The sequence below is a fragment of the Dendrobates tinctorius genome, unplaced genomic scaffold (genome assembly GCF_039654945.1).
Source record: "Dendrobates tinctorius isolate UK_male_01 unplaced genomic scaffold, ASM3965494v1 ptg000388l, whole genome shotgun sequence".
In the NCBI taxonomy this organism is placed as follows: domain Eukaryota; kingdom Metazoa; phylum Chordata; class Amphibia; order Anura; family Dendrobatidae; genus Dendrobates; species Dendrobates tinctorius.
Window position 1 is genome coordinate 1,888,057 of NW_027362054.1, and position 13,092 is coordinate 1,901,148.

Consider the following 13,092-nt stretch of genomic DNA (forward strand, 5'->3'; position numbering starts at 1 on the left):
TCTCCTGTTTTTTGTAATAGTGTCCTGGTTGTTCCTCCTCTTGTCAATGTTGGCTAAATAGAAAGGGAAGACAGCAGCGAGATAGTCACCTATTTTTAATTTTCCATCTTCGTGTGGTCGCCCCACACGTCAAATCGCCGCATGCGGACGCATCCGCATACAACGCATGTCCCTGCGTACCCAATGTTAAAGATAGGTACGCAGCGAAACGCAGGACGCCTACAGAAGTAGGCGGCACTTCAGGGAGGAAGTAGGCAGCCATCCGCAGCCCTCCTGAATGCAAATGTGAACCTAGCCTTATATAGCAGATTTACTCACTTGCTATGAGCGCCAACCACCGGGTGGTGCTCACAGCAAGCCTGCACTAACAACCATAGAGGTCTCCAGGAGACCTCTGGCTGTCATGCCAATGAACCGATCTTGTGATGCGGGTCACCGATTGGCGGATTTCCGGCGCGATTGCCGGAAGTGCTTGTTAAATGCCGCTCTCAGCGTTTGGCAGCAGTATTTAACGGGTTAATAGCCGTGGGTGGATCGCGATTCCACTCGTGGCTGTTGCGGGCATGTCAGCTGTTCAAAACAGCTGACATGTCCCAGAAAAGATGTGGGCTCACCTCCGGAGCCCATATCAAGAGGAGGGAGTCTGACATCGGCGCAAATGTACGCTCGATGTTGGAAAGGGGTTAAATATTACACAAAAATAACACAAGTAAACACAAAATGCAGTTTTAAATGATCTTTATTATTAAGGGAAAAGATTCAAACCTACAGGGCCCTGTGTGAAAAAGTGATTACCCTTTGCCCTCCCTTAATTTACAGTAAGTTTTAACTGTGCTTTATTACATCTTTGGGAAACTGAGTTCAAATTCCCTAGCCACACCCAAGCCTGATTTCGCCACACCTGTTCTAAGGCTACTTTCACACTTGCTTTTTTTTTGCAGCGCGTTTTTCCCGCAAAAAAACGCATGGAAAAAATGCATACAAACGCATACAAATGCTGCGTTTTTTTCAAGCATTTTTATGCGCATGCATGAAAAAACGCAGCGTTTGTATGCGTTTTTAGTGCGTTTTTTCCAACATTAGTTGGCCTCACAAAAAAAATCAAGATAGGGTTATTAACAACCCAAACCATGACTTTACTAACCCTAACTCCTAACCCTAACCCTTAACCAAACACTACTAACCCTAACCCTTAACCAAACCCTACTAACCCTAAACCCTAACCCTTAACCAAACCATACTAACCCTAAGCCTAAACCCCCTTAACTAACCCTAACTCTAACCAAACCCCTAATTTCCATTGTCTAACCAATGGTCAACAAAAACACGTATGCGCAAAAAACCGCATACATGAGCATGCCAATGCGCACGTATGCGCACCCATAGACTTACAATGGGTGTCTTGCTGTAAAAAAACGCATTGCGCGCATGCGTTTTTTTGAGGCAAGTCGGACGCCCAAAAAATGCAACAGGATGCATTTTGTGCGCCCGAGCGCACACCACAAAAAAACGCATGCGCGTAAAAACGCATACAAACGCATGTGTATGCGCACATAAGCGCATCCCATGCAAAATATAGGGGGGAAAAGCGCATGCATTTTTTAGCGCTAAAATACAGCGCAAAAAAACAAACGCAAGTGTGAAACCAGCCTTAGTCAAGAAATCACTTAAATAGGACATATCTGACAGTGAAGTAGATCAAAATATCCTCAAAAACTAGACATCATGCCAAGATCCAAAGAAATTCTAAAACAAGTGAGAAACAAAGTAGTTGAGATCTAGCAGTCAGGAAAGGTTATAATGCCATTTCTAAAACTTCAGGACTTCACAGTGAGAGCCATTATCCACAAATGGTGAAACATAGAACAGTGGTGAACCTTCCCAAGAGTGGCCGGCCAACCAAAATTACCCCAACAGCGCAAGAAGTTACAAAAGACCCCTCAACAATATCCAAAGCACTACAGGCCTCACTCTCCTCGGTTAAGGTCACTGTTCCTGACATGACTCCAAAAAGAAAACCACTGCTGAGCAATAACATAAAGGCTCATCTCAGTTTTGCCATAAAACATCTTGATGATCCCCAAGACTTTTGGGAGAATACTCTGTGGAATGACGAGAAAAAAGTTGAACTTTCTAGAAGGTGTATGTCCCATTACATCTGAAGTAACAACATTTCAGAAAAGGAACATCATACCAACAGTCAAATGTGGTGGTGATAGTGTGATAGTCTGGGGCTGTTTTGCTACTTCAGGACCTGGAAGAATTGCTGTGGTAAAAGGAACCATGAATTCTGCTGTCTTCCAAAAACTTCTGAAAGAGAATTTCCTGCCATCTGTACGTGACCTCAAGCTGAAGCGCACTTGGATTATGCAGAAAGACAATGATCCAAAGCAGGGGTGGGCAATTAATTTTCCCGAGGGCCACATGAGAGACCATGACTGTTGTGGAGGGCCGAACCAATAGCTTGAAATTAATTCTACTCAATATTAATTTATTAATAATTGTATCACTTAATATTGAGCATAATTAAGTATGCTGACACCCCCTATATATCTTTGAACCCCCCCCCACAGCCCCTTGTATTCAGCATGAGCCTCACACAGCCTACTACATATGTGGCATGAGCCCAACATAGCCTCCCTATATATGGCATGAGCCCCATACAGCCTCCCAATATATGGCATGATCCCCACAGCCTCCCTATATACGGCATGAGCCCCACACAGCCTCCCTATAAACGGCATGAGCCCCACACAGCCTCCCTATATATGGCATGATCCCCACACAGCCTTCCTATATATGGCATAAGCCCCACACAGCCTCCCTATATATGGCATGAGCCCCACACAGCCTCCCTATATACGGCATGAGCCCCACACAGCCTCCCTATAAATGGCATGAGCCCCACACAGCCTCCCTATATATGGCATGAGCCCCACACAGCCTCCCTATATACGGCATGATCCCCACACAGCCTCCCTATATATGGCATGAGCCCCACACAGCCTCCCCATGTACAGCATGAGACTCTCACAGCCTCCCCATATACAGCATGAGCCCCACAAACCCTCCGCATATATTGCATGACAGTATACAGCCTTCCCATAGCCTCCCCATGTGCAGCATGTCACCCCATAGCCTCCCCATGTGCAGCATGACACCTCCATAGCCTCCCCATGTGCAGCATGACACCCCCAAAGCCTCCCCATGTGCAGAATGTCACCCCAATAGCCTCCCCATGTGCTGCATGTCATCCCCATAGAATCCCCATGTTCACCCCCATAGAATCCCCAAGTTCACCCTCATAGAATCCCCTTATTGACACCTCTCCATTATTAACCCATTATAAACCCATGAGCCACCGCTAAAGGCAATGGGAATAGAGAGGCTAAGTGCCAGAAAAGGCGCATCTTATAGATGCGCCTTTTCTGGGGTGGCTGGGGGTAGATTTTTTTTTTTTAGCCGGGGCAAAAACAATGGTCCCTCTCTAGGCTATTAATATCTGCCCTCACTCACTGAATCCCTCTCTGGCAGAGAAATTACTGTGGGAGCCCACACAATTTTTTTCAACCAATTAACCAGTTAATTTAACACCTACATGTCCAAAATTTTACACACATACCCTAATCTAATTATTTGTCAAAGACATATAAAAAACTAAATGAAATGGTTTACTGTATGCAAACCATGTTTCATTTCTTGTCGTGTTTTGTAATGATTTTACAGAAACCGGCAATTGATTTAACGGCTATTATGCTATGTAGAACTCTATGAAATATATATATATATATATATATATATATATATATGTGTCTCAGTGACATTTGTGTGTATATATATATGTATCCTATATGTATATATCGATTATTTCGTTTGTGTTTTAACCTGTCATTGGGATTCATTATATGTCCATTTTGCAAACCGGTGAGAAAATCTCATCATACGGATGCTTAGAGGCAAGAAAATCACATCCTGGCATTACAATCGGATGACATACGGATCACTGTTCATGAAACATTTGTGCGATTCTGGGCCGTGAAAAACGGACCGTATTTTTATACGCTGTGTGTGACTCCAGCCCTAGAGTTTTGCATCAGAAAACTTCCTTGCTGCTACCACGATGTAGTAATAAGTTAATCAGCAGTGGATTTTGTGCCTATAAATAAGGATAAAGGCACAGATTAACATTAAGACTTCAGAGGGCGCTTTCCATTAATTCTTAATTAGAAATTTGGATCTGGTTCCAAAAGGACGATCAGGATTATAACATACAGTACTCAGATGCTGCTTCCCAAAGAAACAATTCTAGTATTTTTATTTTTATAAAACTGCTTCATTGAAAAGCAAATGTGACAAAACCATTATAAAACCTGCATTTAATGCGCTGTTTCACCATCGTTTTGAGCAATGTTTCTCTGATGCAGAAGTGCAGCACTACCAGTATATACGAATATTCAGTAATCGAAAAGACATAATGAACTCATTTTCCTCACAATTCAGTTACGCCTGCTTTGCCATGTGTTGTCGTTAACCCCTTCTTGCCGTGGCAAAGTTTCATTTTTTTTTCCTTCCCGTCTTCAAAGAGCTGTAACATTTTTCGTATTCCATAGGCAAAATTGTACAAGGACTGGTTTGCGTGATGAACTTTTCGTTTTTCACTTTACCATTAGTGGTGTTATCTGAGTATCTTGGGCGTGATCCGGCAGTATGTTCGAGTCCCTGCGGCTGCATGTTTTGCGGCTGTTAGGCAATCCCCGCATGTGTTGCGGATGTCTAACAAGGGGTCTGTTGAAGAACTCTTTGCTTATCCTCAATGCTTCAAAAAAGACTTTGATTTTTACTGTATGCAGCAATAACATGGTATTGCTGTGTCTAGTACAAGTGATAGGATGAATGCAGGTTCCGGGGGCTAATAAATAGTGAAAAATAAAAATTAAAAAGTATATAAAAAAAACAAAACTTTGAATCATTCCCTCATTTCCCCATTAAAAATTAAGATACCGTAATAAAAAAATACATATGTATTATCGCCGCATCCATAACAGTCAGATCTATCAAAATTTTAAAATAATCAACCCAATTGGTAAACGCCGTAAACAGAAAAAAATTAAAAACTCCAACGTTGGGGGGGGGGGGGGGGGGGGGGGTGTTACCGCAATACTGCAAAAAATGCTGTGAGAAATTATCAAAATGTTATATCTATCCCAAATTGGTATCAATAAAAATGTTGTCCTGCCAAGCAAAATATAAGCCTGAAAAATGAAAACATTATGCATCTCAGAAAATGGTGACAAAAAAAAAATTATTAATTTTCTTTACAAATTTCGGATTTATTATTTCACCAATAAAGTATGGTAACTTTAATTTCTTTGCAAAATAAAACAAAGAGAGAATATAGGAAAGTGAAAGTTAAGAAGAACCACACTTTGATGTACCGTATTTTGAGGATTATAAGACGCTCCGGATTATAAGACGCACCCCAAATTTTGAGGAGAAAAATCTGAAAAAAAAAACGTTTTTTTAATAAAATGCTGGTGCTTCTTATAATCCAGGTGTCTTATTTCTTACTGGGGGTGGTGGCTGCGGTGAAGCGGGGTCCCAGGGTCGCTGCTGGAGGAGGCAGGTGTGGAGCGTTGCTGCAGGCCGCAAGCTGGGATGAGGGTGTGTTAGGATGTGCAGCGCGCCGCTGTGGGTGTTCGATGCTGCGGGTATCCGGTGCTGCGAGTGTCCGGTGCTGCGTGGGCTCTGCCAGCATTTTGTGAAATGCCAGAGCCCCGCAGTTGCATGGTGTCTTATGTGGTGGATTCCGGGAAAATGGCTGCTGGGGGCGGCACATGCGCAGATGGAGATCTTGGCACCAAGATCTCGAGAGATTGAGCACAGAGCCTCCACAGCATCGGACACTCGTAGCACTGGATACTCGCAGCATCGGACACCTGCAGCGGCACGCCGCACATCTGAACACCTCATTCCAGCCTGTCACCTGCAGCAACCCTGGGACCCTTCTCCACCACGGCCGGTAAGGTATATCCGCATTATAAGACACACCCCCATTTTCCCCTCAAATATGGGGGAAAAAGTGCGTCTTATAATCCGAAAAATACGGGTACATATGCTAACGCCAGCACGTATGTTAAGATAAGCTGAGCCAATGCAATGTATGTCCACGAAATGCCTATGTAAGGGAGTGACCATGATGTACAGTAATAATCAGAGATCTGTTCTGATACTTAGTGTGTCAGCATGGCTCTATCCCTGTACGTACTTGGATTCTGTAACACTAATTTGGAGCAGGTACAATGTCTCAGAACATCCCAAATTATGTGGCAATGACAGTATGAACACTTGTTCCCAATTGCCTACCCATGTAAACTTGAAGGCAATCAAATAACACGAGTAAAAATGTGACAGAACCTGTTGACAGAAACTCTTTAAACAGCACCTTTTACCAGTGTTTGATTGCCCTTTTAAGAAACATGGGACCGACACATACTAATGATTTGAAAAACTAACATCTATTATCAAAAACGTTTTAGATTGTCCCAAATGACACCTAAAGCAGATATTTTCTCACAGGGGTGTCTAGCTCATTCCTTATTATGTCCACACCTTAAAGTAAAACTAAAGATGCATTTATAGTGGCAGAGTAATATGCAAACAATTTCAAAGTGAGATGTACCCATGTACCCTACTGCATGACATTGCAATAAGTGGCTATTGAGCTCCAAACATGGTGTCTATGATGGCATCTCATTTGACCAGATTATATTCTCCCAGTATTTCACAGGCTTGTCTAAATGTTGATGAAAAACTGTAAACATGCCTGAACATGCTTTTTGTTCAGCGCTTGAGTCTTGCACGTTGAGTGTGCATACAGGCTATGGAGAATGAGTGCATTAATTATAGGTTTCTGTGAAACAATTGATTCCGGTTCTCCCTGTAGCTCTCCACAGGTGGTCCTTGGCTCTTGGATAATTCTTCTAATTCTTTTCACTCCGTCTGAAATCTTGCGGTGAGCATTTTGCTGTGGCCAGTTTATGGTGAATTTATGTACTTTCCTTTTTCGGATTATGGCCCCAACACTATTCACTGGAAATTATTTTGTAACCAATGCCATCATTATGTTTTGCAACAATAAGGTTGCGAAGGTTTTGAGACAGCTCACTGGTTTTAAGAATCATGAGCTCTTTCTTGTGTGGCACCTTGGTAATCAGAATTTTTTTTACAGGTCATCAGTTGAACCATCTCATATTATTTTTCATTAACTGTCAGGATTGCTTTCTAATTACTGATAGATTGCAGCTGGTGTCATGACTTTCCATGGCGTTTTGCACCTCTCTTTATTCATGTGTTCAATATTTTTTTACCTGTGTCATTTCTCATTATTACACATAACATAATTCATAGACATCTATGGTTTGATTTATTTGCCTGTGTGGATTGGATGGGTTGTTACCAACATCTGGTGAGAATTTCATGTCAATAGCACATTTAGAAATATATTTGCTTAAAAAACTGGTGGCGTATTCAGTACTTATTCACCCCCGCTGTATATGGAAACTACAGCCTGATAACCTTACATGACAGCGGAGAACATAAGAGCGACTAGCGCATATTCTAATCTAGTCTAAAAGACCCACAAGTGCAGCCTTCAGATTAATAAATTGAGACTCATGTATTTTAGAAAAATAGTTATTTGTTTCCTTTATGCTTTGTTCTTTTTTTCTTCCTCCATTTTCCTGACCTGTGGCCTGGGGAGCTGGTGCATCAAATTATACACCGCTCCTAACCATAACCCTATTATGGGATGTGACTCTGATAAATCACTGGATTAACTAGAGGAGGAAATGCGTCGGAACAGTGTTGCGACAAACAAGCTAAGTAATCAGACCATATATATTTTACCTACTGTGAAGCATATATATTTACACTGACCCCATGAGGGTCTCTGTTACATGTGTGGTATTATGAATTAGTAATTTGTTAGCACTTTATGGGATTTCTTCTTTATGGCCTAATGGCACTAGCGGTCAAAACTTAGGGTCATTTAGGGACACTCTTCGTTGAGCAGGGGCAGCATATCTAAACTTTTAGTGTGCCAACCTCTGTGGAAAGGGACAGTATTTGAAGACCAGATAGCCTGTAGTCACCTTTGTCTCATTTCCCTCACTTTTTTACCATATCTGTTTGTGTGTGTTTTGTGCCCTTTTTATGCTTGATATAATTAATAAAGACATGTTTTTGTTTTTTTATTTCCCCTTTGGTTGTAAATTTATAAGATCTCCTTGTACTTATATCTTCTTTGTTTTTTCCCCAATTGCGATCAATGTAATGAGGAAAATGAGCCTTAGTGGAGCCTCAAATATCGTTTTAAATAATTATACTAATAATTAAAAAAATTGTGCCGTGTTTAAATTTACCATAAGTACTAAAGTGTCCATGATCAGTAGAAAACCCAAATATCAGAGTTAGGGCAGAGACACATTGGCGTATTTCTCCTGCGATAATCGAATCGCACTGAACGAACTGGCCGGCACCTCTCCTGACCTGAGCATGATAGTGTGACCTGAGCATGACAGCCAGTGCGAGTTTTACAATGTGATTCTCAGACGGAAAATACGGCAGTGTGACTCTGCCCTAAGTAAACTAACTGGACATGTACTTCACTAATATGTATATGGAAGGAAAACTACAGTATGATAACCTAACATAACAGCTGAGAACACAAAGGTGACCAGCGCATACTGTAATACAAGAGCAGCCTTCAGATTAATAAATTGCGACTCAGATGTTTGAGAAAATTAGAGTTCTTTATTTCCTTTTTGCTTTGTTCTTTTTTTCTTCCTTCATTTTCTTTTTGGATACAGTTGGAGACTTGGACTTGGAGTATAGATGGTATCCTATCAACCCTAAAAGAGTTGGCACTAAAGCAATGCAGAGCATGGGAAGTACATCATTTACCAGGGTCTGCCACTGGGTGGGCTTAGATAACGCTATGACTTCAGTCTCAAAATGTAGCACAGCATCGCCTATGAGAAAAAAAGTAATGTAAAGCAATAGTAAGTAACAACATAAGACAATGATAAATTAGAAAATAAAATAAAACAAGTTCTTCTTTTTTGAGGCCTATTATGCTCTTGAAAAGCAATAAAACAAAAAAAATCCAATATTCCACACAGGGGAAGTCTTAAAGCACCATTCTAGTGTTTTTTCTTTTTTGGAGTGGTGCTTCTAAACTTACGTCCCTGACCATAGTCTTATACTTACCTACTTACCTGTCACCAGCTTCACCTTTTATTGGTGCTGCTCCAGTCTTGCGGTGCCAGCTTGTGACCGCAACCTCTGCCTGGCCTGAAGTCCTAAGTAACAGTCGCAGGCTCTCAATGGAAATCTATGAGACCCAGTACGAGGTTCTCAGACTTGCATTGAAAAGTGACCTCCAGCTCGCTGCAGCGATCACTGGAGCGATCCGGCTGGAGACCAACCGGAGTGGTACTGATAGAAGGCGAAGACGGCGGTGTGTAAGTATAAGACTACAGGCAGGAACTTAGATTAGAAGCACCACTCCGGTTGTGAAATGAGAACAAAAAAAAACGCTGGAGTGGTGTTTTAAGGGATCTTTTTGATCATCAACAATCTGATTCATCAGCTCAAAGTCACACTCTCAATAGTGATGTCCAAAAGTTTTATGCTGTGAGCCATCAGAATTACAACGCAAAAAGTGAATGTATAGTTGTATAGGGACAATTCATAGCTATATGACCTGTTCACATAGTAATTAAAAAGAATCCTTACTTACCCTGCCCAGGTCCAGGGCTGCATCTTGGTGGCTGCTCCTGGTGTTTGTTGTTTGCAGTGCTGACATCATGAAGACAGTGCTGCAGACCACCGAGGCTTGTACAGTCTACTCAGGCAGAGCTATTAAACTCAGTTTGCAGTGCTGTCAAGGTGACATTAGTGCTGCACACAACAGACACCGGCAACAGCCACTGAGACTCGGTGCTGGACCTGGGGAGGGTAAATAAAGCTCAATTTTTTGTTACTAAGGATAAGCCAGTTATTTTATACAGAAACATCCAGTAAACAAAACTATACTATGTGGTATTATTTACAATAAAAGTATAAGCCCGTAGTATCTGAAGGAGACCCTAAATGCACTCTAAGGACAGGGACATTCAACAGTAGACTGTCTCATCCGAGAGAATCGCGTTGCTTATTCTAATGACACTATAATCAGATTTTTATCCGAGTGTCGACACAGGTGAGAAGATGGAAAACAAAATGTTTCCATTGTATGTGTCAGCAGAAATCGGCCTGCACTCAGATGTCTTTTGAATGCAGTCCGATGAATTCCACGTATCCATAGACTTGAATGCGTGACTGGCATCTGATTTCAGAATGAAATTGCAACATGCTGCGATTTTTTCTTTACTGACAGATTATGCCAGTGAAAAAAAATAATTATCAGCACTGCCCCACTGAATAACATTGGTCAGTGTACTCTCTGATAAAATAAAAAAATCAGAAAGCACTCGCAGGTGTGAGCAATTCCTATCATCAAGTCTGCATTCAGCTTATAAAGTCAAAGGGCTATTTCCAAAATCATAACGTGAACTCAGTTTTCTGTCCGTACAAAATTAATCATATATACAAATACAACTTATTTTTAAATCTGCACCACTATAATGATGCTCCCACACGGGTTCTCTGTACTCTCTGTTGCCACTGGATCCATCCTCCAGTCGTTCTAATGCTGTTGGCTGAGGCTGTAGCAATGCACCTAATGACCTTGTGTAATAAAGCACTCTTTCGGCTGTCGCTGCATCCTCGTTGATCTGACAGCCGGGTTGTAACACAGCTCAGCACAGCTATGCTTGGTTCCAAAGAACACAGTGATAATAGATGCAGATGCACCTAAAGACCCTGTCTAAATGCAGGTGCAGATAAGCGTATTTTTGGTCTGAGTGCGATCTGACAAAGCATCAGATCACACCGGAACCAATAATATGGTCTGCGCACATGTCAGATTTTTTCCTCAGCCCAAACTCATGAAAAATCGCTGCATGCCCGAATTTGATCTGATATTCGAATTGCACTAGGCCATGTAAGTGAATGAGTGCGTGGAAACCATCGGATTGCACTCGGATGACATCTGAGTGCAGCCTGATCTCCACAGACTGACAGAATGGAGAAGATCAAGACATTTTTATCTTTTATCATCTTCTCCTTATCTGAGAGAATCAGATCTCTCTATACTCTTCTCAAAAGCTAATCAGTGTTTGAGCAAAGTGTTGTTTGCATAATCGAGACGATTTTCTTGCAGGAGAAAACATATGTTCATATGCACCTACAACAATAAAACACTCACTGCTTTCTCATTGCGCTGACAGTCAGGTTGTAGCACAGCTCAGCTCAGATATGCTCAGCTCTGCTATATACAGTTGTGACCAAAAGTATTGACACCCCTGCAATTTTGTCAGATAATACTCAGTTTCTTCCTGAAAATGATTGCAAACACAAATTCTTTGGTATTATCTTCACTTAATTTGTCTTAAATGAAAAAACACAAAAAGAATTGTCCTTAAGCCAAATTGGATATAATTCCACACCAAACATAAAAAAAGAGGGTGGACAAAAGTATTGGCACTGTTCAAAAAATCATGTGATGCTTCTCTAATTTGTGTAATTAACAGCACCTGTAACTTACCTGTGGCACCTAACAGGTGTTGGCAATAACTAAATCACACTTGCAGCCAGTTGACATGGATGAAAGTTGACTCAACCTCTGTCCTGTGTCCTTGTGTGTACCACATTGAGCATGGAGAAAAGAAAGAAGACCAAAGAACTGTCTGAGGACTTGAGAAAACAAATTGTGAGGAAGCATGAGCAATCTCAAGGCTACAAGTCCATCTCCAAAGACCTGAATGTTCCTGTGTCTACCGTGCGCAGTGTCATCAAGAAGTTTAAAGCCCATGGCACTGTGGTTAAGGCCTCTTTCACACATCAGGTTTTCGCCGTCAGGCGCGATCCGGCGCTTTTGACAAAAACCGGATCCGGCGAAATGCAATGCCGGATCCGGTTTCCCCCCCATTGACTTGCATTTGCGCCGGATCGCGCCGGATGGCCATGCGTTTCATCCGGTTTTCGCCGGATCCGGCAATGTGTCTCAATCCGGCGTCTGGAAAAAACGGCTACTGTAACGTTTTTTGTCTCCGGCGAAAAAGCCGGACACGCCGGATCTGGCGCGTCCGGCTTTTTCACACAATGAAAGCCTATGAGCGCCGCAATGGTCTGAGCATGCTTAGTAGCTCTGCCCACAAGACACATATATAAAAGCAAGACAGTGGGACCCTCAGCCACACCCAACATGCCACCCAAGACAGCAACCAGGCGCAGGAGAAGGCAGGAGACCACTGCAGCACCATCAGCACCACCACCACGCCAAATGGAGCAGCAAATGGAACATGCTGAGGAGGGGAGTCCAGCAGCAGATGAGAGACGGTAATTATCAAATCCCCCATTCCTCCAAACTAGGGCCATGGAATATCAAGATATTCATTGGCCCTTTGTTTCTCTTTATTCAACAGCCGCCCAAGAGATGCAGCAGCAGCAGCACTGGCAGCAGCTGTAACACCACCCACAGCCATGGAGTCTGGCCAGCAAGAGGACAGCACATCTTCTTCTGGGAGCCCTCCCTCGCATCGTCAGCGTTTGACGGTAAGTTTTTATTTCCAAAATCCATCATCTCTGTAATATATGTCTATTCATTGCCTTTTATTTCAAAACAGGAATCACAAGATGAAGAGGAGCTCCCAGAAGAAGAAGGAAGGGGTGGACAGACACTTGGAGTGGGCTCACAATTGGTAAGTTTTTTGCATCAAACGCAGAAACACAACATCACACTACACACAACACATAGAAAACAATGTTCTGCCGGCCACACACAGCAAACAAATGCCTACATCCAAAGACATAACATTTTTTGTTTTCTTCTCTAGTCTTCCCAATCTGGTGCTCGGTCAAGAGGTCCTCGCAGTGCCTCCCAGGGTCGTCGGCGACAGCAACGCGGCGGTCACCAGCATGTAAGTATAA

The 13,092-nt window shown here is 42.4% G+C and overlaps 1 protein-coding gene across 3 annotated transcripts in view; it reads right to left on the minus strand.

The window, feature by feature from the left end:
- Nucleotides 1-8,791: 8,791 nt before the first annotated feature.
- FKBP11 (FKBP prolyl isomerase 11) overlaps nucleotides 8,792-13,092 on the minus strand; it is a 63,680-nt gene continuing 59,379 nt past the window's right edge. For all 3 annotated transcript variants that reach the window (XM_073563468.1, XM_073563469.1, XM_073563470.1), the window contains one exon: nucleotides 8,792-9,029. In XM_073563468.1, coding sequence (XP_073419569.1) covers nucleotides 8,812-9,029 — 218 coding nt within the window. In that variant the 3' untranslated portion in view covers nucleotides 8,792-8,811. The remainder of the gene's footprint in view (nucleotides 9,030-13,092) is intronic.